This window comes from Lagopus muta, chromosome 1 (genome assembly GCF_023343835.1).
Source record: "Lagopus muta isolate bLagMut1 chromosome 1, bLagMut1 primary, whole genome shotgun sequence".
Lineage (NCBI taxonomy): Eukaryota > Metazoa > Chordata > Aves > Galliformes > Phasianidae > Lagopus > Lagopus muta.
Genome location: NC_064433.1, coordinates 80,547,017 through 80,572,253, shown reverse-complemented (window position 1 = coordinate 80,572,253; position 25,237 = coordinate 80,547,017). Strand labels below are relative to the sequence as shown.

General features: G+C 47.0%; 1 protein-coding gene across 2 annotated transcripts; it reads left to right on the top strand.

The window, feature by feature from the left end:
* Positions 1 to 3,643: 3,643 nt before the first annotated feature.
* Positions 3,644 to 25,197, top strand: TMEM39A (transmembrane protein 39A). Of its 2 annotated transcripts, none has more exons than XM_048933749.1 (9): positions 3,644 to 3,838; positions 15,448 to 15,638; positions 18,388 to 18,610; positions 19,982 to 20,065; positions 21,702 to 21,844; positions 22,250 to 22,598; positions 23,413 to 23,600; positions 24,120 to 24,240; positions 24,768 to 25,197. In XM_048933749.1, the coding sequence occupies exons 2-9, from the start codon at positions 15,526 to 15,528 to the stop codon at positions 24,999 to 25,001; spliced, it is 1,455 nt and encodes a 484-aa protein (XP_048789706.1). In that variant the 5' UTR covers positions 3,644 to 3,838; positions 15,448 to 15,525; the 3' UTR covers positions 25,002 to 25,197. The 2 variants fall into 2 exon arrangements, with proteins under 2 accessions (XP_048789706.1, XP_048789705.1); XM_048933748.1 differs by having other exon boundaries at positions 3,831 to 3,945.
* Positions 25,198 to 25,237: the final 40 nt, after the last annotated feature.

The window sequence follows — 25,237 nt, the reverse complement described above, 5'->3', positions numbered from 1 at the left end:
GTGAAAGCAGCTTTCATTTTTGTCACTATTCTTGGATCTCACAGTTTTAAAACAAGCCCTCCTACCTAGTAAGTCCTTGGAAGGAAAGCTATTTGCCTTGTACGTTGTGGCTGTAATGAACAGCAGTAGTAACCTTTTGCATACAGTTGTACTACAAAGGAACCTCTTGAACAAATACGTGAGTTTTATGTGCAATGTTTTGCCAATAAAATCCAGTCAGTGTTTGTTGCATTTAGATAGCAGCACCTTGCAATGTCCATGACAGTAGAAGTCTTAACACTGCTGTGTTAAATTCAGAGTTCTCTGTTCCTGTTTTTACTGTATCTTAATCAGCTGCAACCTATTTTAAACCTCAGAGCTCAATCCTAGCACACATTATTTTTCCACTATTTGGCAGCAAAAAATAACTTCAATGGAAATATGTGCTGGCAGAGGCTTTACTGTCACAGTAGTAAAGCAGACAAAGCAGAGCTAACTAAAATGGTTTCGGTGCTGATAGAGTGGTAACAGTAGCAAGGAGTTTAGAAGTCATCCCAGCAACTGGTGGACATTCAAGCAACTTGTGCGCACTGAACTTCTGTTGCTACAGATTTGTTGTTAGTGGTACTCAGCCTTATCTGAGTACGTCTACAGAAGACAGCAGTTATGTCTTTGCTTTGTCCCTGGTAGGGCTTGATGTTTTGAATTAAATGACAGTTATATCCTGTGGCAGATTTACATGATTGCTCAGGGTCACATCTAGTTATGTTCCACAGATTGTGAGGCAATAGACCTGGAGTGAAAAGGTAAGGGGTTGCATCATGAAATGAAAAAAGAAAGAGTTAAATCAATGAAAATGGAAAGGAATTTGAAACAGGAGGGAGAATGGCTGATAAGTGGTTTCTGTCTTCTAAGAGTCAGTAGAAAACAGGCACAAAGCAGAATGGCAGAAGTGAGAAAGAGATAAAAAGGGCAATGCCTGAAATATCAGAAGGCAAATGAGAGCTAGGAGAAAATAGGAACAGAGGTAAAGAAAGGCTAAATCCTGTGCTCAACTGGCTGTGAGTATATAGTCTGGATTTTGTACCACTTGTGATTGTATTGGCCAGTGAGGTATTTTATAGAAGTCCCTGTAGCATTGAGTTGTATTTATAGTAATCACTTAGCAAGTAGGCCCCTTTACCTTTAATGATAGAGGATCTTTTTAAACACGGGCTTCTGTCTTTGGGCTCCACGCTGACACACTCTGTGATAAAGTCCCATGCAAAGTTCAGTTAAAATTGATTAGAGGGGATTTCACAAAATACAACAGGGATGATGTCATCTTTCACATTCTGCCTGAGCCACTCCTTAGTCCTGGTTGCCATAGATTGATCTGGGTTACAGCTTCCTTTCAAACATGAGGAGAGCAAGGACCCAAATGTTGACAGTTCTCTACGATGCATTCAGCCATGGAATGGCTGCAAAGACCTTGGCAGATAAAGAAAGGGAATTCTGAAATACAGTTACCAAGGGTTGATGAGAATAAATTCTTATTCTGCAATTGTCCCAGGCTCATACTGTTTTCATGTAAAACTAGGAAAGAGAAAGACAAAGCACGAGAGCTTCCATGCTATTTCATTGAATTCTGTATAGCTGGGAAGGGAGGAAAGGGTATGAGAACCTGAAAACGTCTATCATTTTTTGAGTCAAAATGAATAGTAGCTCTAAGATGCTTCTGTATGTATCCAGACTTAAACTGACGTTGCTGAGAATTTGCCCCCATCAAATCTTGCCCTAACAGTGCCATCCAGCTGAATGGTGCTCAAGAATACTCTTTGGTTGCTTTTGTGTCAATCGGCCTTTGAGTGTTTGCCACCACTTGGTGGCTATTGCAAATAATTCCCAACGTTGCTTCCCTACTGTTCCTCACTGAATCTGCCAGTGCCCCTGAGTCTGCCATGCTCAGGTGGTCCGGGACTCCTGGGGTGCGTTAAAAAGAGTGTGGCCAGCAGGTCAAGGGAGGTGATCCTCCCACCCTTCTCTGTCCTGGTGAGGCTACATCCAGAGTACTGTGTCCAGTTCTGGGCTCCTCAGTTCAAGAAAGACAGGTATATCCTAGAGTGGAAGGCCACAAAGACATTGAACGGTCTGGAGCATCTTTCATACAAGGAAAGGCTGAGAGACCTGGGACTCTTCAGCCTGGAGAAGGCTGAGAGGGGATCTTATCACTGTTTATAAATATCTAAAATGTAGGAATCAAAGGGATGAGGCCAGGCTCTTTCCAGTGGTGCCCAGCAGCAGGGCAAGGGGCAATGGGCAAAAACTGCAACACAGGAAAAACTGCAACATACAAACACGAAGAAGAACTTTACTTTGAAGATGACAGAGCATTGGCACAAAGCTGCCCAGAGGAGTTGTAGTGTCCCCATCTTTGGAGATATTCAAGACCTATCTGGATGCTTTCCTGTGCAACCTACTGTAGGGAACCTGCTTTAGCAGGGGTTTGACTTAGTGATTCCCAGAGCTCCATTCCAACTCCTATCATTTTATGATTTCTCTACCAGGCACAGCTCCACATCATCTCCTGGCTGGGCACAGGCAGCAGGGCTTCTCAGCTGTTGGTGTTGGTTTTTTTTTTTGGCAACGCATGACGCTGAACATCGAGCTGGCTGGATTTGTGATTACTTGTGATCCTACAGCAACAAAAATGTGCATGGCATGGCAAAAAGCAAACAGATAGAAAGTCTCCCCTGGAGCCTTTTCCCTGAGCCAAGGTGAAAGATGATGCATGGGTTTTAAAAAAACAGGAACGAATAAAAAATGGCAGTGATGCTGAACAAAACTCACCAGTTCTGAGTGACTGCGGTTCATTCTTTTCCTTTGTCCTTTATTTGAGGGACGTGGCTTAGTGGGCATGGACGATGGGTTGATGGTTGGACTAGATGACGTTAGCAGTCTTTTGCAACCTTACTGGTTCTATGATTCTATGCTTTGTGTGACAGCACTCAAGTGTTGATGTGAACTGGGCCTGGTTAGCGAGAAGTTAGCTTTCTTCCAAGGAGAGCCTTTTGGATTTGCAGCTGAAGATGTGGGTACACACCAATATTTTGGCTGTGGCCAAGCACGGCTCACACAGCAGCAAAGCTTTCTCCTTTCCCACTCTGCCTGATGCTGGAGGTGGACGAGTGGCTGTAAGGGGAGGCCTGAGGACGAGGGGCTCTCCTGTCACACCCTGCTCACAGTTAACCAGGTTGCACACAGAATGGGGTGGCCCTTTGGCTTCCAACTTGCCTGTTGTGAGACTGCCCGGGCATTGCTCTGCACATGTAAGATGCTGAGCGATTCCCTTCACTTCGCTTGTTGCTTTTTAAATATTTTTCTCTTTTTTCTTCACTCCAACTGCGTCCCTCTCCCAACCCCCGCCTTCTCCCCTCTCTGCGCTTGCCACCTCCTCCCGCTGCCACCACCAAGATGGCGGCGAGGCGCTGCCGCCCCGCCCCGCGGGCGCTGCCCTCCCTGGGCCGGCCTCTCCCCCGGCCGCCGCGGTGGCTGCTGCCGCCGCCGCCTGTCGCCCTGTGATGAGAGCATCAGCCCTCACTGCCACGTCTCCCGGGCAGCTGCGCAGGGCCGCGCCGGGTTGCCGAGCCCGTGCCGCCCGCCTCCTTTTCCTCCCGTTCCCGGGGGGCTGCGGCCGCCCGCCCCCGCCCCGCCGCGGGGCTCCGGGCAGCGGCGGCCGCCAGGTGGGTCCGCCCGGCGGCAGGAGGAGCGATCCGCGGGGAACCCGCTCCGCCGCCCCGTCCCACCCGGCGGCCCGGGGCAGCGCTGCCCTCGGGGAGGGAGCCCGCTGCCGGCCGATGTCCGAGCGGCGCGTGGATGTGTGAGTACCGCCCCGGCCGTGCCGTGCCGTGAAGGTGCCCGGCTCCCTCCCTCAGCGGGGCTCCGGGCGGCTGTCGGTGTTCCGAGCCGTTCCTCTGAAAACGTGAGGTACCGCGTCCCGAGCTTCGCGTTTTAGATTCGTGCCCGAGCCGCGCGTTCGGGCTCAGACAACGTGTCTGGGCTTGTTGGGGGAGCCGGGCGCTCGGAGGCCGACGGACGGGGATCCGACGCGTGGAAGCGTGCGTGGGGCGGCCGGGGTGGGGGGGGGCCTGCTCTTCGGCTCTGGGCCGAAGGGACGGGTCTCGCGTTCCCGAGGGGCCCGGGGACGCGGCGGCGGGGCCCTGAGTCCCGGGGCTGGCTCTGCGCACCGCGGAGGGAACGCGGCAGCCTCCATGATGCAGCACGGGGTTAGGCCTCGCCGCAGGGGCGGCTCTCTCTCTGTGCCGGGGTCGCTTTGCTGCGTGAATGCTAGCTGGCACACAGGCAGCTTTGTTTGCAGAGTCTGGTCATCGTTGTGCGTGCTTTTCGAGGGGAATAACAGGTCCCCGGTGTCTGTAATGGCTGTAAGGGAAGGAAGATGATGTCTGTACTCAGAGTGGTGAGTTGTACGGTGTTTAGAGGTGAGGCATCCGCTCTGTAGTCAGCTCAGGGTCTGTTAACTGCCTGAGGTCAGAAAAGATTGGGTGACCAGCCGTCGGCCAGCATGGGAGCAAAAGGGCTCAGCTGTTTCACAGAGTGCTGAGAGCAGAGCGGGACACCAGCCTTCTAACCCATCCTGTACCTTTACTCACCTCCTGACACTGCTGGTGCTGGCCTGCTTTGTTTCTGACACTTATTTCTCCTCCCAGGAGTGCAAGCTCATCCAGCTGGGCACTTGGCTTCCTCAAGGGTGCTCTGCTGGTAAAACCCAGCCAATGCCAGAGTAGCTGCCGGGCAGTGCCAGCCCCTTTGGGAGCTGTGCTGAAGCCTCCCCATACCCTTTCTCAGACAGGAACTTCAGGCGAGGATGCAGCCACTCTTTGTTTCTGTTCTCAGCTGTGTGACTGCTGTCTCGCAGCACAAATCAGCACACAGTGTGGGAATGCCATCCAGATCGTATTTGTTTGGAGGGTTTGTGTGGTATCTTGGCCGGTTAGCTGTTACACTGTGATGCGCTCTCCTAATTTTAAGGTCACAGAGTGGTGCCTGTGTACCTCCCCCTGTGCATGGGCTCACTCCTGGCTGTCTCTTGGCAGACCTGCCAACCTGCAGGCGCTCACACCCTGATTTTTGGAAGGCCTTTTTTAACACTCCCGTTAATAAAGGCTTCCATGCTATCTCAGCCCGAGCCACCCAAATAATTGATGATGCTAAAAAGGGTAGCATTTTCCATTTTTTACCTTCCATTTTTTACTCTGCATGTCAGTCTTCCTGACTGTACGATGGATGGTTCAGCTTCCTTCTTTGTTAGGCAGTGTTTCAATTCTGCTTGTAAGAAAACAAATAATTTTCAGAACTTGTTGAGAAGTACAGTTTAGCACCTTTCTGAATAAAAGAATACTTTTTACAAGGGCAGTAATGGCGTCCTGTGGTAGCCAAGGAAATAAGGCTATTTTCATCATGGTGACCTGTCTATATTAGCAATATTGTGCGTCACTAATATGGTTATACTTGTATGTATTATTCAGTACCAGACAGGCCTAATCACTTTCTTTTTGTCTGTGCTTGCTTCAGCCACTGCCTTTTGGTTTGAAATTTACAGAGATGGAATTAAATTATATACGTAGTATTTGAGGCGAGGAAAAACATTCAGCTGTGTTTGGTATCAGGCAGTACCGAACGCGAGTCTTTCTTCGAAAATGTCTGCGCTGCAAATTTTGGATGTCATAAAAGTAACATTTTTCTTTCATAGGCATCAAATCTGGATGTTTGAAAATACAGCAAGAGCGTATGTGTTAGAAATGGTTGTTGAGGTGCTTTCCAGTTTCTTTGAGTGTTCAGTTCAGAAGCCAGTCAGGCAGTCCATGCAGCTGTAGGGTTGCAGCTCCTAAAGGTGGGTGTGTAAGGCAGAGCAGCAGAACAGTGCTGATTCTGAGACCATACAACTCCTCAGTCTCAGAGCTTTCCCTGTGCCCTGTGTAATGAAATCATGGAGAAAGGTTTTCTGTTCTTTTGGTTTTTTTTTGTTAGTTTACTTGTTTTTTGTTTCTTTTCTCATCCTGGCAGTTACATGACAAGTGGATCAGTTTTGTTTTAGTGTATGAATACAAAAGTTAGAGTTGAAGGGGCTGCATTCATACTCTGGATCCAAACAAGGTGTTTTGTCAATGCAAAGAGGTGCTTGAGCATCTCTGTTTAGAAAGTTAGTTGAATTTGTTTACTAATAGAACATCCAGGTTTAGAAATACTACTGATTTTTCAACCATTGTTATGTTTGTTCATTACAAAATTGTGGATCCTGACATACAGATGGGCAGAGAAACACAGAGGAGGGTTGAGTTTGGTTTGCAGAATCTACTGAAGTGCTTTGGGGTCTTTGTGCTTTGTCTTCAGCTGTCATAATTAACTCTGCAGTATGGTATTGTGCTACCTAACACACATTTTCCTTCTGAGGCCAGATTCAGGGCCAGGCTGGATGTGGCTCTGGGCAGCCTGGTCTGGTGACCCTGCACATAGTGTGGGGGGTTGAAACTAGATGATCATTGTGGTCCTTTTCAACCCAGGCCTTTCAATGATTCTGTGATTCAATTCTATACTACTTGTTCTTCTTGCGTTGCCATTCAGCTGGAGACCTGGTACAGTTCAGCATCAGTGCTGCTCTGCTGGCTTAAACACAAGAAACTGTAAGTAAGATACGACTTTATGGCCATCAGCCTTCCTCTTCTTGCAGCAATCCTTTTTCTCTGCTGACACCGAGCCCCGCTCCCTGCCTGCAGAGTTTGGCCTACCACAACAAGAGATGATATCACAAAGTTAGCACTCCCCTCTTCTTCGTTCACCTAACCACAGCAGGTCTCTTGTGATGGAAACTTCAGTTTCCATCACCATTTTTTTTTTGTTTTTTTAATCTAAACCACAATTAGATGAGCAGCAGATAGTTGATAGTTTTAAAATTAGTGATAGTTTTAAAATTAGAGGTAAACCTTTGTGTGACTTGGCTGAATCATTCGTGAGCTGTCACAAACTCTCCTGGAAGATTTCCTGCCATTCTTCGTGAAGTATATTCACTTAGAGTCACTTCCAACCTTTTTTGGACTCGGACGGAACGTGTTGCAAGCGGAAAACAAGGCTTCTAGTGGGAAGTGAGTATTGTGCAACCGAGTTAGAAAAGCTGGGCTGGCGACCACGATGCAGCAACATCCAGATGTGCTGGCTGGTCTGAAGTATTCGGTTGGAAGCAGCATCATCAGTAGACTTCTGTGGCCCAAAATGCAGAGCATTCATGCAAATTCAGACCGCTAAACTGGTCTTGGTGTAATTAATCATACCAGGGATTATTATGTCCTATTGCATTTCCTGCTCTGTATGTGCTCATATGAGGTTCTGAATGCTGCCTACCAGAGAAATGGAATTGAGATCCTTACTGTTTGGTGGAGAAATTGCATGGCCAAGTGAAATGGATAAAATATTGCCTCTGCCTGTTATTTAAGATGGAAATAGAGGGTAGTTGATGTATTCTCATGTGTTCTGTGTTTTAATGCAGATTAAACACTCCTAATATACAAATTATGACTTATTTAGAATTCTACTTTTCCACAGTGTCAGGGATGCCCAAGCTTTCATTGCACTGATACTTTCTGATTCGAACTCCAGTCTGGGGACTTGGAGAAAGACTCAAGAGATGCAGGGAGAAGTCAGGCCCTCCATGGAATCTGCTGGATCTGTTTTGATCGGGTGTGGGGATATATATGTATACATGTACCTGTGTGTACACAGTACCAGTCAAAGTTACCTTCCATGCTGTGAAGACAAAAACACCAAACAACTTTGCACAGTGCTTTTTGTACTCCACGTCTTCAAACTCACTGCTGCAGATAGCAGATGCCTGCCTTATTTTTAGCTGTGTGAGGACAAAATAGAAAAATCCTAGTGACTCCCCATGGTTTGTCATCGTGGCTGGTCTCCATTAAATTAAACATAGAGGTTGGCAGAGAAGCAAAACCAGCAGGAAAGCTGCTTCTGTTTGTTTTTAAAAAAAGCTCGTCTAAAGCACTAGAATAATACTATAAAAATATTCACTACTACATACAGAGAACCCCCAGGAGGAGAAATACTTTGTCCAACTGTTTATCCTTTTTGAGATAAGGAAGTAGAGGCCTGAATCAGTAAAACCACTTCTCTGCAAGTCAGTGGAAGAGGAGAGACTGAAAAGCAAAGGGTTGCTGGCTTGCAGTCATGTATTTCTGCTGCTGGTCCACATGTATGTGTTGAGGAAGGGAGAAGAAAGTGCATACTTGGTGACTTGGTTGGCTGAGAATTAAAAGGTGGGTTCTTGAGGCAGAAGGAGTCCTTTTTTGTGTGTTAGCCAGTCTTAAAGCTGGCCATATGTGAACCTAGCTCCACATCAGTGACAACTAGAAGTGCCTAGATACCTGGTGAGTCCGCTGACCTCCTGGCAGTTGATTTATCTTATGGCCAAGAGTGAAGAAAAATGATTTCTAAAGTGAACTTTTGTTTCTGTCTTCAATAGTCATGTGGAATTGGAGCTTAAAACTTGTGGAGTTACATATCCAAAGCCTATTTTGGATCTGAACTCTCGAGGGCTTTCATATGACAGTGCAAGTTGTCTTTAAGAAACATATGTCAAGCTTAAATCTTGCCAGCTCTTCAGTGTGAATCTCTTGCACTGTACAAGATGGGAGTTCCTCTCCTTTTCCCATACGATTTAGAAGCATGGGAGCCGTAAGACCAAAATAACAATGATCCAACTAGTCAGGACTGTGTTTCCTGCTGATGCTGGAAAATATCAGCTTTGCTATTCTGTCCTGTTTTCATACAAGAACAAGCAAATGCTTTCTTTATTCCAAAATCCAGTATTTGGCAGTGATTATTGCTGTATAGGACGGAGGAGGCCAAAGAAAATGTTAACATCTTGTGAACTGTGTGATACCGTTGTCTTGCTGAGAAGTGTCTTATTGGCCACTTGTAGCAGATTGGCCCTCAAGGACCATATGTTGGTGGTTTGGGGGTTTTTTTCTTTTTTTCTTTCTTTTTTTTTTTTTTTTTTTTTTTTTCCTGTTGTTTGTTTTGAACATTATTTCACTTGTCTTCATTCATAAGATCATTACAGTTCTTCATTAAAGTCTTACTGAGCTGTTTGCTGTGACATCCTGCAGCACCTAATTGCACAGTGTAATTACATGGTTATGAGGTATTATTTTATTACCTCACGTATGGCAGCTTTGTTCTTGCGCTCCTGTTGGCAGTAGTTCATTGACAGTGTTTAGCATCTGCATCTTCTTGCTTCCAGCTCACAAGGTCTTGAGTACATCTGTATTCTGTATCATAGAATCACAGAATGGCCTGGGTTGAAAGGGACCACAATGATCATCTAGTTTCAACCCCCCTGCTATGTGCAGGGTCGCCAACCAGCAGACCAGGCTGCCCAGAGCGCTTGTAAGTCTCTGAGCTTTCTGCAAAGTGTAGAGCAATCCCTTGCAGTTGCTACAAACGGCCAAGCTGAGGCAAAAGAGCTGCCTGAAGAATGCCCTATAGAAGGGGACAAGGGAATTACATAAGGAGGAGGTGTCTATGGTCCCAGCAGCCTGCTTCTGCCATGGTGTGCAGCCGTGTCTGACAAAGGGCTCTGTCTCCCGTATACCCCTAAAGTAAGGAATTTGAGGGGGTTTCTGAAGAATGTAGGGTTTGGTTTGGAAATCCTTCTCCATTTTTAAAAGTTGCTTTTTCATACTCTGAGATAATTATATCTGTTTCCCATCCTTGAGGAGAACATCTGCAAAATGAACTAAACTAGACTTATTGCACCCACTCCAACCTGGATAGGCTTTTCCTGGAGAACTTTTCATTCCTTTTGTCAGTGGGTGTGTGAAGAACTGTGACAGCTACAAATGGCAAGTGCTGCCTTCACCTTGTCTTTCTGTCAGCCTGCCTCAGTGAGGATGCCTGAAATCAGTCCTATAGTATGAAAGCAGTTTGTGGAAACTTCTTTTTTTTCCCTTTTGATTGTTTTTGACAGGTGTGTAGAGGACTGAGTGATGGATTTCTTCATCCACTCATCCTCTTCAGCTGAAGCTTTGCAGTATCACAAAAGCCCACAGTAACTTGCTCATGCTGGTTGGTTTTATTGCAAAGGTGGTTCCTGGCTCTTGGTCACCAAGCAGAAATGAACTTGGCAGTGCTTCACCTGACGGCAGTGATTCACATGATTGTAGAATGGCCCAGGTTGGAAGGGTCCTCCACGATCATCAAACTCCAACTGCCCTGCCACAGGCAGGGCCACCAACCTCCCCACTTAATACTAGACCAGGCTGCCCAGGGCCCCATCCAACCTGGCCTTGAACACCTCCAGGGACGGGGCATCCACAGCCTCTCTGGGCAGCCTGTTCCAGCACCTCACCACTCTCATAGTAAAAAATTTCTGCCTGACATCCAACCTAAGTCTTCCCTCCTTCCACTTGAAACCATTTCCCCTTGTCCTGCTCTGGGCCAGCTTGCAGCATCCAGAGCCCAGCCCTTGCTTCTGCTCTAGGGGGCTTTCTGCTTCTGTCTGCGCTCCTTAACCTGCCCCTCCAGCAAACTGACTGCAGTGTGAGGCCATGGAAAATGTGCTGACTTGGGAGACCTTGCCCCTAACCGGTTTGGCCTCCTTGCTCAGGGCCAGCTGGCAGGTGTTTGCCTTCCCGACCAGCCCCAGTTGAAAGGTTCTGTTTGCTCAGCGCTAGGGGACCTCTGCGCGAGCCAAATATTTGGCTTTCCACCTGATAACCTATCAGTTATTTCCTCCTGAAAGCCTTGCAGCAACCGAATGCTCTTTCATGCCTGAACCTGGTTGGCGTTTCCGCAGAAGTTTTGTAGCATCCTGGCTTTCGGCGTGACAGATGTGATGCTGCCAGCAAGGCAGCCTCGTGATCGAGGCGCAGACATCACCGTTCCTAGGCTCTGCTCATGATATACGTGTGTATTATTTGCATTGTGTTGGTGAATCGGTTGCCAGCTTTGTGTCTGAAGTTTTTTCCATCTGTAAAAATGTTTTTTTATTAAAAGCAAACAAAAAAAAGTAAAATTCTCGTGTTGAAAGGAAGTAAAGAATGAGCCACAATTAGTTAGGACTCACGGCAATTCCAAAGAAAAGTTAAGTATAATGTGAATTTGCTGCTAACTTGCAAAGACATTGGGGCTGTGGGACAAATTCAGGTTTGGGCTTAGGTTTACCAGGCACAGTGACTTGAAGCAGGGATCTCCATGATTTGGGAGACCTTTTTCACGTGGGTTGTTTCAGTTTTGGAGGCTGGCTGGAGAGACAGGGAAATAAGTAGAAAGAGCTATTTGTCTTCTAACTGAAAGTCAGAATTGTTACAGTATGTATTCAGTCCCAGCAGTTAGAGGATCCTGTCCTATTTTCCTCTTCCTGTCCTGTCAGAAATGCTTTCACCACAGGCTAGCAGCATCCTTGTGAACAAGGTTTTATAAATAAGCCACTGTCTGGGACACAAGGAGTTGTTGTCACCTGTGGGCACCAGCCACTGCTATCTTCCAAATTTCTACGTCTTTCACGCAGGCTGAGCCGAGCCAAAAAGATCTTACATGGCACTTTGCCTCTGTGGTCTGGAAGCTGGAGCCTCGCAGCTCGTTTGGGTTGTCCTTTGGGTTCACTCCCAGGATAGGTGCCCCTGAAGAACAGCAAGTGAGAAGCTGGCGTGCTGCAGGGTAGGGAGCTGTTACCAGACACCTGGATGCAGGATGATGTGCAGCACCAACAGCCATGGTGAGGGAGCTGCAGCAGTGCTGTTGAATGGCATCCTCGCAGATGGTGATGTGTTGCTTCACCCCAAGGTGTCACGTGCTTATTAGGCAGGAATAAGCCTCTCTGATCAAGGTGGAGATCTGCAATGAGAGACCTGCGGTCTTTCAGGCTGCGTCACTTCAAGTGAGGGTGGCCATGTTTCTCTCTCTGCTCTTGAGAGCATCTGCCTGTAGGACTTGTGGAACCAAGAAGCCTCTTGAGTGTTCTCATAGCTCTGACAGTTCTCGGACCTTGGTGCAGCAAGCTTCCAGAGGGAATTGGAAGCTGGGAGTTTTCTCCAATTAAAAAGCATTAACGCTATCAAAATAACTGGCTAAGCATTATAATGTTTCCAGCAAAGAGATGGGGAGCCAGGCAGTTTTTTTGTTCTGATGAGTCACTGACTCTTCTGAGCTGTCCCCTCTAAGTGCTATTTAGACAGCTGCTGATGCAGGAATACCATGCTTAGGGATGGCCCCTGGGGAGCAGGAAGGGCACAAGCTTGCTCACCTCCTAGCTGGTGGATAGTTGGTCTGCTGAGTTCTTCATCCCTCAGGTCTTGCTCGTGGCAGTGGTTCCTGCCCATCTCATCCTGCATCATTGAGGTAGGTGGTGGTTGATGGAGAAATGAAATGTCCATGTGCTGTCTGTAGTCTTAAAAGCACGAATCAGAAACCGGAGGTGCTGATGCCTTATGTTCCTGGCTCTTCTGTTAACCATGTCACAGATGAAGGTTTCATCTCTGTCCTGAAGAGAGCCATCACAGCTCTCCATATGCATTTTCAGGACCGCTGATCTGTAGCTGACCCCCCCAATCTTCTGTGTGCATTTTTGGGATGCCTGTATCTGCCTTGGAGGGTAGGGGATCTCGGGACCAGGGCAGTTTCTGATCTGAGAATGCTGGAGATGAAGGCGCTACAAAGGCATGATGTTTGAAGGGAAATCACAGGTCAACTGGGAAGAACTGTGTGGAATCAAACTAATGGACTGAAAAGTCTTTTCAGGAAAAGCTTTTATCTACCATTATTCACTTTCCGCTTGAGACTGTATGAAATGAGTGTTGATGGGCAACTGCATGGAGCGGGGGCTCTACAAATGAGACAGGAACCTGGAAGGACTGCTGGCTTGCTGCATAGGCCTTAATGAAAACTCCTAATGACTTTGGTGCATGCAAGAATCTTACCCAGTGGAGTAAAGGTCACAGGCACTTCTCTTTCTTCTTTTTTTTTTAGCATATTTTTCGCAGTAGAATTATCTCTTAATCACTGAAAACTATAAAAGAGGGCTGTGGATTGGTTCAAAGCCAAAAACGCAGGTGTGGAGTCCAACTGATTTCAACACTTAGCTTAACTTGTTCTGAGGAACTTCAGTTTGGTCTGACTAGTTCTACAAACAGAAACCAAAAGTTTTATGGGGCAGATTTTGCTCTAACGGACCCCTTCCTAAGTTGATTGAGCTCTGGTGAAGTCAAGCTATGGAAAGAGTGGCTTGAGTAACTGCTCTCATACGTTAGCCCAGTCTGAATGTTAACAAATCACTGTGAAGGGGATTATTCAGGTGAGCTTAGAATGCAGTGCACTGACATCAGGAGGGCTCATTTCTGCAGGCATTCCTTTTTACTGGTGGGAGCCAGCATTTTCCTAGTTCACAAAGCCAAAGGGTGGGAATGCGATCATGATGCGTGTCCAAGTGTCTCTTGATGAGCACGTGAAGCATCCTCGTGGGATTGTATGAATGACATCTGGTAAATTATGTGCACAAATTATTGAACATGGCATAAAATACCCTCCACTAACTCTTAGCAACTCCGATTAGAACATCAACTTATGTGCATTGCATCCGTTGTCATCAATAGCATGCAGGTTGGGTTAGATCGATTGCTTTAGCTTCCACAGTGTCTCTAATAGTTTAATTTGGCTTAAAGTGGTTTTGAAAGTTACTCCTTTTAGGATTGTGGGGTTTAGGGTTTTTTTTTTTCATCTGTTTTTTAATGCCTGAAATATAGACATTGTCAAATAGAGCTCTAGAACATCCTAGAGATGGTTGTGAGCTTTCAAATATTGCCTAGAAAGGGAAAGAAGAACTCTGTTCTCTGTTGTGTTGTCACAGGAATAAGAATTCTGAAGTCTGCCAGAATGCAGACTTTTTCTTCCAAACTTAAAGTGTCTGATGTTTACTCTCCTTTTGTGCAATTTCACAACATCATTCTTTTTTCTCCACAATCTGTTTTACTTTAAGTGACCTTCGTGTGGGAGTGTGCAAAACGTTCATCTGTAAAAACACCTTATTTTTTTGCTGAAATTTTGAGTTGGCTGTTGGAGTAAGAGGTGAAGCTTGAGAAACTTGTAAACCAAAGGGGAAAAAAAAAAACCAAAAACAAACCAACAAAACCCACCGCCCTCAAATATGTTTTTATGCCTTCTTGGAATGATTCTGTGTTCATGGTGACAGTGATGTGACTCATTCAGCAAACTTTCAGCGTTTCTGCCAGCTATGATTTCTCAAGATTTTAAAGGAGGTGATAACTGAATAAGACACAGATAATGGGTTCCACCCATATATTTCAGAGCTAGGTTGAGAGCTCCCCAGAAAGAGGCAGTGTTTGTCTTGGATTCTGGGTTGGTTCTGCCTATGATGTTTTGCCAATAGGGCACCCGAGCCATCTCCAGAAATGCAGACACACTTCTATAAGATGCTCACTCAGTGTCACATTTCTGTGCACACGATGCTCATTAGGAATGGCTTCTGGGATTTGCACTCCAGTTTAACCCATCAGTCTGACAGCCACCACAAACTTTCCTGACTGCTGAAATCCTTGTGGTCTTGGGTAGGGTCAATGAAATGAAAGCAAAAATATGGGAAGTGATGAAGTCTTTGCCAAAGAATCCATCTTCGTTACTGATACAGAGTTCCTAATCTCTCTCATGGTAGTTCATTTTAAGGAGCTGATTCACTTAAATGTCATTTGAAATAAATATTTATGAACTTATGTTTTAATGTATTATTTTTTAGGACTGGGCTGTGCTGTTGCCTATCCACGCATTTGAAGTGCACCCATACGTGTGCATTTTGCTGCACTACCCTTTTTAAACGGGCCTCCTACTATCGTGTCAGTCAGGCTTTCTTAGCACAAAAGGGAACTGAACCATGCAATTAACTGCTTTGCTAAACCTTCATGGACACCAATTAAAGCTGTCTGTTTTGAGCTCTAGCAGAGGGGGTCCAAATTGCATACCAGCATCAGACTCTATCAAATGATGTGCTGGTGTCTAAAAAGACCTGCAAAGCTCCAGGAGCTCTTTGCACCAGAACAGAAAGGGTTCTTTCCATATTTGCTTTTGAAATATGGCATGTGGTTGTGCTGTCTCCAGCGCTGGTGGTGCTCAGTGGGAACTTCCCAGCCAACAGGAACTGCTGTAAGTCGTTGGTGGATAACATAAGCTGGCAGTTTTTGAAGACACAGCATCAGTGGATTCTGTTCTTTGTATGCAGGCGGACACCGACCCAGTACTGTCGAAACCACACGATCTTTTAGGGTGGTGATGAGTGTCCCCACTTTAACACTCTGTGTTAGAATGGCTTCCTTTTGCATGAATTCATTTATTCAGGGGTGTGAAGAACTTTAGCTGTAGTTCGTTGCCTGAGTGATATTTCTGTCTCCTTTGCAGACCTGGGAAGGCTTCAGGATCGTCTGGGTCTCTGGGCACAGCCTGTTGGAGGCACTGGAAGTGGACTGGTTCCTGGTCATGCCCGGTGGAAGGAGGGGACCCAGCCGGCAGCAGCTAAGCCGTTCAGCTTTGCCTTCTCTCCAGACTCTGGTTGGTGGGAGCTGTGGAAACGGTACTGGTTTGAGAAACAGGTGAGGACAAAGGTAGGATTGTTGAGACATCTGTGGCTAGGATAATGATAAAAGCTTTAAATCCTATCTGCTCTGAACTCTGCTCAGTGGTTCAGACAAGGAACTGGGAGATTGAATCCTCTATGTGGCATTACGTGAGAGTAGGCCCTGCAATGCCCACTCGAGAAGAAACATGCCCTGCATTAGAAGCCTCTTCCAATTTCTCTCCCCATCTCTGCTATGGCACATTCCCCTCTGCAGTACTTCTCTCTGCACACTCTGTGACACATCAGACTGCGGCTGTGAGCCCCCCTCCTACCTGACAGAAAAGGCAGGAGGATATCTATTGTTTTCTCTGCTGGACCCACACAAAACCAATTTTCATAGTTTGCAAAGCTCATCTCCGTTTTCTGGGGAAGCTGGAGGTGGAAAAAGGAACTCGGAATAATAGTTAGGGTACCACATTTAGTGTAAAGACTACAAGGGCCCATACCAAAGTGAACAGACTAGATAAGCTGTTTGCTGCATGTTGAGGCCTTGATCTACTTCGTATAGGTTCATCTTGACAGAGTAAAGAGATCTAAACAATTTAGTTGTGGCTTTAAAGACTTTTCTGGCCTTGATAAGTGGATGGATGGCTCAGTCTTAGACTTTAGAGGAACAAGTGATTGTGGAGACCTTGGTGTCAGCGTCTCAGGGCCATAGGGAGCATTGCTTATCTTGGTTTTGGTTAGACACAGCATAACTTACGTCTGAACATTTCTGTGCCAGTTTTGTCTACAAGAGCTTTTAGTTGTCATAGCCTCATCCAAAAGATAGCAAAGAAGGAAGTGTGAGCACATTTGAGAGGTCAGCTTCGAGGAAGTGGCTTCATTCCATTTTTAGTTAACTTTCTTTAACAGAGGAGGTCTCAGCAGAAAGGCAGTGGGTACTTGGTAATACTGGGGAATACCCAGTATTATATCCCCATCTACAAGAAGGGCCATAAGGAGGATCCAGGAAACTACAGGCCTGTCAGCCTGACCTCGGTACCAGCGAAAATTATGGAGCAAATCATCTTAGGTGAGATCACATGGCACGTGTGTGGTGTCCAGGAGATCAGGCCCAGCCAGCACGGGTTCATGAAAGGCAGGTTGTGCTTGACCAACCTCATCTCTTTCTACGACTGAGTGGCCAAACTGGTGGACAAGGGAAGGGCTGTTGATGTGGTTTACCTAGACTTCAACAAAGCCCTTGACACGGTCTCTCACAATATTCTTCTGGGGAAACTGGTTGCCCATGGCCTGGACAGGTATACCATTCTTTGGGTAAGGAACTGGCTAGAGGCCATGCCTAGCAGGTCGTGGTGAATGGAGTTAAGTCCAGCTGACGACCCATTTCAAGTGGTGTCCCTCAGGGGTCAGTACTGGGACCCATCCTGTTCAATATCTTTATTGATGACCTAGATGAGGGGATTGAGTGTACCCTGGGTAAGTTTGCAGATGACATCAAGCTGGGAGGTGGTGTCGAGCTGCCTGAGGGTAGGGAGGCCCTGCAGAGGGATCTGGATAAGCTGGATTGCTGGGCTGAGGTGAATGGGATGAGGTTCAACAAGGCCAAGTGCCAGGTCCTGCATTTTGGCCACAACAACCCCATGCAGTGCTATAGGCTTGGGGCTGAGTGGTTGGATGACTGTGAAGAGGAAAGGGACCTGGGGGTGTTGGTTGATGCTCGGCTGAACATGAGCCCACAGTGTGCCCAGGTGGCCAAGAGGGCCAATGGCATCCTGGCCTGCATTAGAAATAGTGTGGCCAGCAGGAGCAGGGAGGTGATCAGCCCTCTGTACTCTGCACTGGTGAGGCTGCACCTCAAGTATTGTGTTGTCTTGGGCCCCTCACTACAAGAAAGACATTGAGGCCCTGGAACGTGTCCAGAGAAGGGCAACGAAACTGGTGAAGGGTCTGGAGCACAAGTCTTATGAGGAGCGGCTGAGGGAGCTGGGATTGTTCAGTGTGGAGAAGAGGAGGCTCAGGGGAGACCTCACTGCACTCTACAACTTCCTGAAGGGAGGTTGTGATGAGGAGGGGTTTGGCCTCTTCTCCAAGCAACAAACAGGACCTGAGGAAATGGCCACAAGTTGTACCAGAGGAGGTTTAGGTTAGACATAAGGAAGAACTATTTCTCTCAGAGAGTGGTCAGGCACTGGAATGGCTGCCCAGGGAGGTGGTGGAGTCGCTGTCTGTGGTGGTGTTCAAAGGTGTCTCGATGAGGAGCTGCGAGATATGGGTCAGTGCAATGGTAGCAATGGTGATGGGAGGGCGGTTGGACCTTGCAGATCCTTTCCAACCTTACGATTGTATGGAAGGAGGCTGTGTGCTTCTGTCCTGAAGTGGGTGCTAATGTAATAATATCTTACTGGTGAGCAGGAGTGAGCTGTAAGAGCTCAGTGTGGCGCAGAGTTCTTCATGACTTTTGCTTGGGGTTTCTTCCTCACTGTATACTTTCAGTCTTCCCTTTGCAATTTGAAATAACAGCTGAGCACATCACAGCACCGCTGGTAGACCCATTTATCTGTAGTCTGCAGAAAATGCTGGCTAAGAGTTTTGTCCATGTTAAGAGGAAGATGAAGCTTACCAGCAGCCTTGTACCAGTAATATGAATGCAAGACTGATGCCATTTCTACTCAAGCAATGCCTAGTCCCAGATTCAGAACCCTAAGCATTTCCTGTCCTGGGAAACAGTGGAGATAATGTATAATGTTTACCAAGTGAATGGTATCTTTCTGCTTCAGGAATGGTAGTGCCATCAGCCTCTCTGCGCCTCCCATCACAGCGCTGATTACTCCAGAGCCTGTACGTCACTGCCGGATCCCTGACCTGCCGTTAGACGGGAGCCTTCTCTTTGAATTCCTGTTCTTCATCTACCTACTGGTAGCCCTCTTCATTCAGTACATCAACATCTACAAGACTGTCTGGTGGTACCCGTACAATCACCCTGCTTCCTGTACCTCACTGGTGAGTTCCCCAGCAAAATACCATCGCTTGGGCTTTGGCATTACACAGCTTCTTGTCGTGCTTCTTCTGGTCAGGATTCACCAAGACTTTGACATAAGGAGGTGAAGGGGACTTCAGTTACACCCCCATCAACCAGACTCATGTCATCCCTCGTTTTATGGGGAGAGGGGGTTGCATGGAAGGTCTTCAGAATGGTTCAGCATGGTCAGGTTCTTCAGTGAAGCAGGGTTTCTTCACTGGAAGTTTCTGCAGGCACTTGTGGTAGCCACTACATTTTTGAAATGGAGTTGAGTCTCCAGGAGCCTTCTGCCTCCTGCTGTGAGTGCCTCTTCCCCAGGGAAACAACAGAGCCTGAGAGCAGGGATGATGGAGGTCTTTGTTAGTATCTCACAGCAGATCAGCAGCAGGGGAGTTGAGGAGGGAGTCAGGTTCTCAGCTGATGTAAACCTTTCAGTCTCCTTAGTTTCTTTTTTTTTTTTTGCTGTCTGAATGACTTATACCTGAGTCAGCAAACCCCAACTGTGTAAATCTAACTTCTGAAATGGTCCTTAATTCATGCAGTCGACTTGCATTGAAACATGAGGTAGTTCCTTAGTTAGTTGTGCAGACAGGTGGTGCTGGTGCTCCATTTGTCCAGCTGTTAGTTTCAAATTCACCAATGTGATGTTGGACACAGCTTTTATTGAAGAGAAAGCTTTCCATTTTAGTTTTCCTACCTGAAAACATTTTATGGACCTATATCTATTGCCATAAGTCAAGCATTCTCACATACCCAAAATTTCCTTCTGAGACAGCACTATTCAGAGTCAGCTAACTGTTCTAGCCAGAACACATTTGATGACTTCACTAAAAAACTGTAAGGATTCCAAGAACTGTAGCTAACTTGATGCAGCCCAAATCAATATTAATATACATTTATGGCCAATGCAGATGACCCTTCTTACATAACTTTGATTATCAGAGAACACTGGTGGTCACTACCACCTATTTCTGAGACGAAAGGCTAAAGTGAGCTGGTGTCCAGGACTCTGGGTTTGGCTGTCCTTGCTGTGGTTGGTTGGTGGCTTTTCCCAGGGTAACTTGCAAGCTGTTCTCCACAGTAGCATCCTGGTCCTAAAGCTCTCTTTGACCCTCAAAATGCCTGCCTTTGGCTGGATTTTTTTTTTCCTTATGTGGGGATGACCTTACCTCTGGAGACATTCCTGTGTTACTTGTTTTTCTCCCTTCTCCCATGTTCCTAATAGGGAGATTAGGGGCATGCCTGTCTAAGGTACAAATGCTTTCAGCAGCCAGCTTTCCAGTCCCCACCCCAGCAGGGTGTTTTCAGAGCTCCTTCCCGTGGTGAAGAATCTTTTCTCTTTCCTTCTTCAGAATTTCCACCTTATTGACTACCACCTGGCGGCGTTCATCACAGTGATGCTGGCGCGGAGGCTGGTGTGGGCCCTCATCTCTGAGGTAATGTTCCCACTGTTCCCTCTCCTGCCTGTAGTACTGACTGCAGAGCAGGACAGCCTTAGAAAGTTCAGAAAACTGGAGAGCTGGAGCATTTCTTCCCCCAGAAGAAGCCTGACTGTGAAAGTCCTAAGATTCTGGGGATGCCCTGCTGTCATGGAACCTTTATCCTTGAAACCACTCATGTCCTGCACTACTGGATAGCCCTGTTGCTTTTCAGCTAAAAGGAGATGAAATGATCCCACTGGCTTCTGTATCCCTGCAGGCACAATACTGTAGCTTACTATCTCATGCCAGAGAAGTGGCTGAGGGAATTGCAAGTCGGGTAGCAGAATGGCAAATAGGTTAGGCAACGCTGAAAGAGTGAACAGGAGATCAAAGGGAAGCATCAGAAGGAGAACATCTGAGTAAAGTGAAATAGGATTAGCTGGCAGAACTGCTCTTTCTCTCCTGGTTACTCAGAACTCTGAGGATCTAGAGCTTAGATCTTGAGACCCTCTCTGTGTTTGTGAGAGCAGAATCTGGCCGAGTATGTGCTTGAGAAAGGTTATTTTGAGGAAAATGGCAGCTTATCAACTGAAACAGTTAATACAAGTCCAGACTAAGTTTGTTTTAAAAACAAACTCCCAACAGTTAGGAGTTATTGAATGGGTGAACAGAGAAGGTGGAATCTCAGAAGTTCTTTCATCTCTGATTTGTGCCATTGTCATTTATGTTCCCATCTCCATAAAGCCTCCCAGAGACTGGAATTTCTGCTTTGAAACCTTCTATGCAAGTTCTTGCACATTCCATTGGTTATAATCACAGAATCATAGAATGGCCTGGGTCATTCAAAGGACCACAATGCTCATCTAGTTTCAACCCCCCTGCTGTGTGCAGGGTCGCCAACCAGCAGACCAGGCTGCCCAGAGCCACATCCAGCCTGGCCTTGAATGCCTCCAGGGATGAGACATCCACAGCCTCCTTGGGCAACCTGTTCAGTGTGTCACCACCTCTGTGTGAAAAACTTCCTCCTAATGTCTAACCTAAACCTCCCCTGTCTCAGTTTAAAGATGTTCCCCCTTATCTTACCACTATCAACTCATGTAAACAGTCATTCCCCCTCCTGTTTATACGCTCCTTTCTGTAAGAATCTGTGCCATCTCCTGTTTGAAGACTGGAGCAAGCTGTTTTGCTGCCCTTTTGATGATTCCTCCTCTTTAAACTGAAGTCTGCTAGAGATGAATGGTGGAAATCCTGATGGATTGCGTATGTGCACCATCTTCTGTTCCCTCAACAGAGAACGATAATATCTGCTTCTTTAGGAAAATGAATGCTGAAATGTGATCTTTGCCAAAGAAATAGCAAGAGGAAATGCTTTTCAGGCTGGAATATCGTCAGAGCATTAAAGGACTTGAGTGAAAATACTTTTTACTTTGCAGCTCTGATTTTTTTTTTAAGGGCCCTATTCTAGTCATGCCCTAGAACTTGTGGTTATTCATGAATCTTCTGGATTCTCCTTTACTTCTGGAAGGAAGAGGGCAGCCATCCCTCTTACAGCATACTTCCTGAACCCTCTCACTGCTCTTCCTCTAGAGGAACCTGCTTGTCTTGAGCACCAGTGTAGCAGGGCTGCTGAACATGTCTTCTCTATTTGTAGGCCTCTCAGGTGGGCGCAACGTCAGTGATTCACTACATGGTGCGCCTGGTGCTACTCACCCTCTGTGGCTGGGTGCTCTGCTGGACTCTGGTCAACCTCTTCCGCAGCCATTCCGTTCTCAATCTTCTCTTCTTGGGCTACCCGTGAGTAATGATACCTTGTAATTTCAGGGCACAGGGAGCACAGCTGCCTAGGGGTTAGCCGCTATGGGAATCAGAGCTGCTGCCTGTAACTTGTCACTAAAACACAGGCAGACAAAAATCTCATCTTATGAATAAAGGAGAAGTAGGAGTAGCTAGATGATGTGGGGAGGAGCCCTGACCCTATGAAGCAAATTGTCTGCGGCATGCTGTTTGCATGACAGGCCTTTGCTGCAGCTGACAACCGAGTCATTGAGATCACTTGTTCCATGAGTGGGATTTAAAGAAGCTTTTAAGCACGGTTTTCTGAGTTAGGCATTTGCTTCGTGTGGTGTCCTTCTTGAAGGTGGCCCCTGCTTCATTTTGGGATGTCATTTCAGCCCTTCTTTCTCTCTTTTTTCCCCACAGATTTGGTGTTTATGTTCCTCTGTGCTGCTTCCACCAGGACAGCAGAGCACAGCCCCTGCCTGCGGACTGTGGTTACTTGGTACAGGATCAGATGGTGGAAGATGGGGCTTCAGCTGTCAGCAGCCTGGTCAAACCCAAAGATTTCCTTTCGCTCCTGTGGGAATCCTTGAGAGAACAGTTCAATAATCCTACATCTATCCCTACCCACAGCTGCCCCCTCTCCCCAGATCTCATCCGCAATGAAGTGGAGTGCCTAAAAGCAGACTTCAATCGCAGGATCAAGGAAGTTCTCTTCAACTCTCTCTTCAGTGCCTACTACGTGGCCTTCCTGCCACTGTGTTTTGTCAAGGTAGCTCTTGTTCGCTTCCCTTGCGCCCCTGTCTGCCGCCTCCTTCTGAATGTTGTGTGATTTGCTGCCGGCCCAGATTCTTGGTTAATTCCCCTTTTCTCTGTCTCCCCTTTGGCAGCCCGGATAGCGGAGCATGGCTGCATCCGGAGTGCACTAGTACTGCTCCTGGTTGGCGGATAGGTATTGCCATAAATGTGATGCACCTCTAGTCCCATCACCCCACTTACTAACTCCCCTTCTCCCACCCCCTGCCCTAGGCAGATGGATAGCGGCGTTCTTTGTAGAAAAGGGCACTTGTTGTTACCTGTCTCAGATCCAACATCGTCCTGGGTTTTGAGTGCTTGGATCAGAGGCTTTGGTGTTCAGCCTGTTAGAAAGCAGAGCCAACTAGAACGTTTGGGAGCCTAAATTCAAGAACCCCTTGCCAGCGTGGGGTTGTATTTATTGTTGTTTTCTAATTTGTATGAGCTCCAGTTGGTGTAATGAAATGGGCAGGGCTCCACAATCCACATAGCAGTCCTGGTGCAACTGGTGCTCCCGAAGCAGTTCTGTGGCAAACAGACCCTCCTGTCATCTGCTGTTAGAGGAGGAGATGCACCAGCTGCAGCATCATGCCCCTGCCCTTTCTCCTTCAGGTCAAGGAGAAGGGAGCCTTGAGTGTTTCCTAGCTGTAACCCTCTGAAATCACTGGTCCAAAAGCGCATGCCTGTAATGTGTGGTGTGGGTCTGCTGGATGCACATGCAGTACGTCCCTTGTCATTCCCTCCTCTGCTGAGTGACAGCGGTGCCAAGCTCTTGTCCGGTCTCTTTGCAGAGCACGCAGTACTACGACATGCGCTGGTCTTGTGAGCACCTCATCATGGTGTGGATCAATGCCTTTGTCATGCTCACCACTCAGCTGCTGCCTCCCAAGTACTGTGACCTGCTCCACAGATCGGCTGCCCACCTTGGCAAGTGGCAGAAACTAGAACATGGCTCCTACAGCAATGCTCCACAGCATATGTGAGTGTGGGGATGGGGAGGGCTTGGCCTGCCAGCGAGGGGCTGATGATACATTCTGGTGGATGAGCACTGCTGATACTTGCTTATCTACTGAGGAAGCTTCTACACTCCTCAGTGTCACAGGTAGTAGACACAACTGATCTTTGTGCTCCCACGAAACAGAACTGACTGCTTTAGAAAGCTCTCCAAAAGCTTCTGTGGTCAAGTGCTGGTTTCTTCTCAGAGACAAACACTCTTGGCCGCTAGAGCAGTCACATGGGGGAAAGGGTGGCCCCACCAGCATAGCAGGCTAGGTTCTTACATAGGGAGCCATTTCTTCACCTTGCCCAGGCAGAGTCCTGGTGAGCTTATGAGCTCTTGCCTCTGTGTTTTTCAAGTGGGACTGGGGACACGTCCTTGTCAGAGGCTTTGGTATTTTTCAAGATGCAGTCCATTCCTGTGAACCCATGTTCAGTGAGTTGAGAGCATCCTCTCTCCTGCTTCCCTTCGTGCTAACGCTCTGGCATTCTTTTCCCACAGCTGGTCAGAAAACACAATATGGCCACAAGGAGTACTGGTGCGACGAAGCCGATGCCTGTATAAAGCAGTTGGGCCTTATAATGTAGCAGTGCCTTCCGACGTGTCTCACGCCCGCTTTTATGCAAGTATCTCTTTTCTTGTTGGGTCACAGCTGAGGAAGGGAGGAGAGGCTTAAACCTAGCAGCTGCAGCAGAGCAGGTTGTGTGGAACAGTTTGATGCTGCGCAGCAGTCTGTTGGATCTAAACAAAAGGCCTATTCTTAGCAGCAGGGTTTTCCCATCCCAGTATTACTCAAATGTCTGGTCAAGACAGAAGTAATGGCTGCCTTGTCGGTGTTTTCTCATTGTGGTGATGCAGCTCATCAGATGTTACTGTATTTGTAAGAGGACTGTAGCTAACAGAACATCTTCTAGTAAAATGAGAAGGCATGTCAACTGGCCCGTAGGTTACTTTACCAGTCCTCCTCTCGAGGAAAATGACATTTTCACATGCCTTGTTTCTTACTCTGCTTTCCCTGCGTAGCAGCTAGCAGTGGCTGGAATACAAACACCACTTCTGCCCGGCTCAGTGCACTGGACAGAACTGTGCACGCACCTCTCCCCACTTTAACATGGCAAAAAATGATAAATCTGCTTTTTACCTCCACAGTTCCTCTTCCACCGTCCATTACGGCTGCTCAACCTGCTGATTCTCATCGAAGGCAGCGTGGTCTGCTACCAGCTCTATTCACTGCTGCGTTCAGAGAAGTGGAACCATACCCTCTCCATGGCCCTCATCCTTTTCTGCAATTATTATGTCTTATTTAAGCTCCTCCGGGACCGGATAGTATTAGGCAGGGCATATTCCTATCCACTTAACAACTATGGACTCAAGGCACACTAGGCCTGCCAAATGTGTACCCCTTCCCCTCCTCTACCCACAGGGCAGGGAGGGAACCTCAGAAAAAAATATTTTCGTACAGTTCTATTTTTTTTCTTGCGGCGTTTATAAATATTTAAAATATTTTATATTTTGTATACTGTTGTTTTTGTGGGGTGGGAAGGGAACCAGTGGCAATTAAATGTCGCTTTATAAACAAGGTGTTATTTTATATATATATATATATATAAAAAAAAAAC

Coding starts and splice junctions, on each gene's coding strand:
- TMEM39A (XM_048933749.1), top strand. CDS start 15,526: ATGCCCGGTGGAAGGAGGGGACCCAGCCGGCAGCAGCTAAGCCGTTCA. Junction 22,599..23,412: donor TGCCACTGTGTTTTGTCAAG/GTAGCTCTTGTT, acceptor GTCTCTTTGCAG/AGCACGCAGTACTACGACAT. Junction 24,241..24,767: donor TGTCTCACGCCCGCTTTTAT/GCAAGTATCTCT, acceptor TTACCTCCACAG/TTCCTCTTCCACCGTCCATT.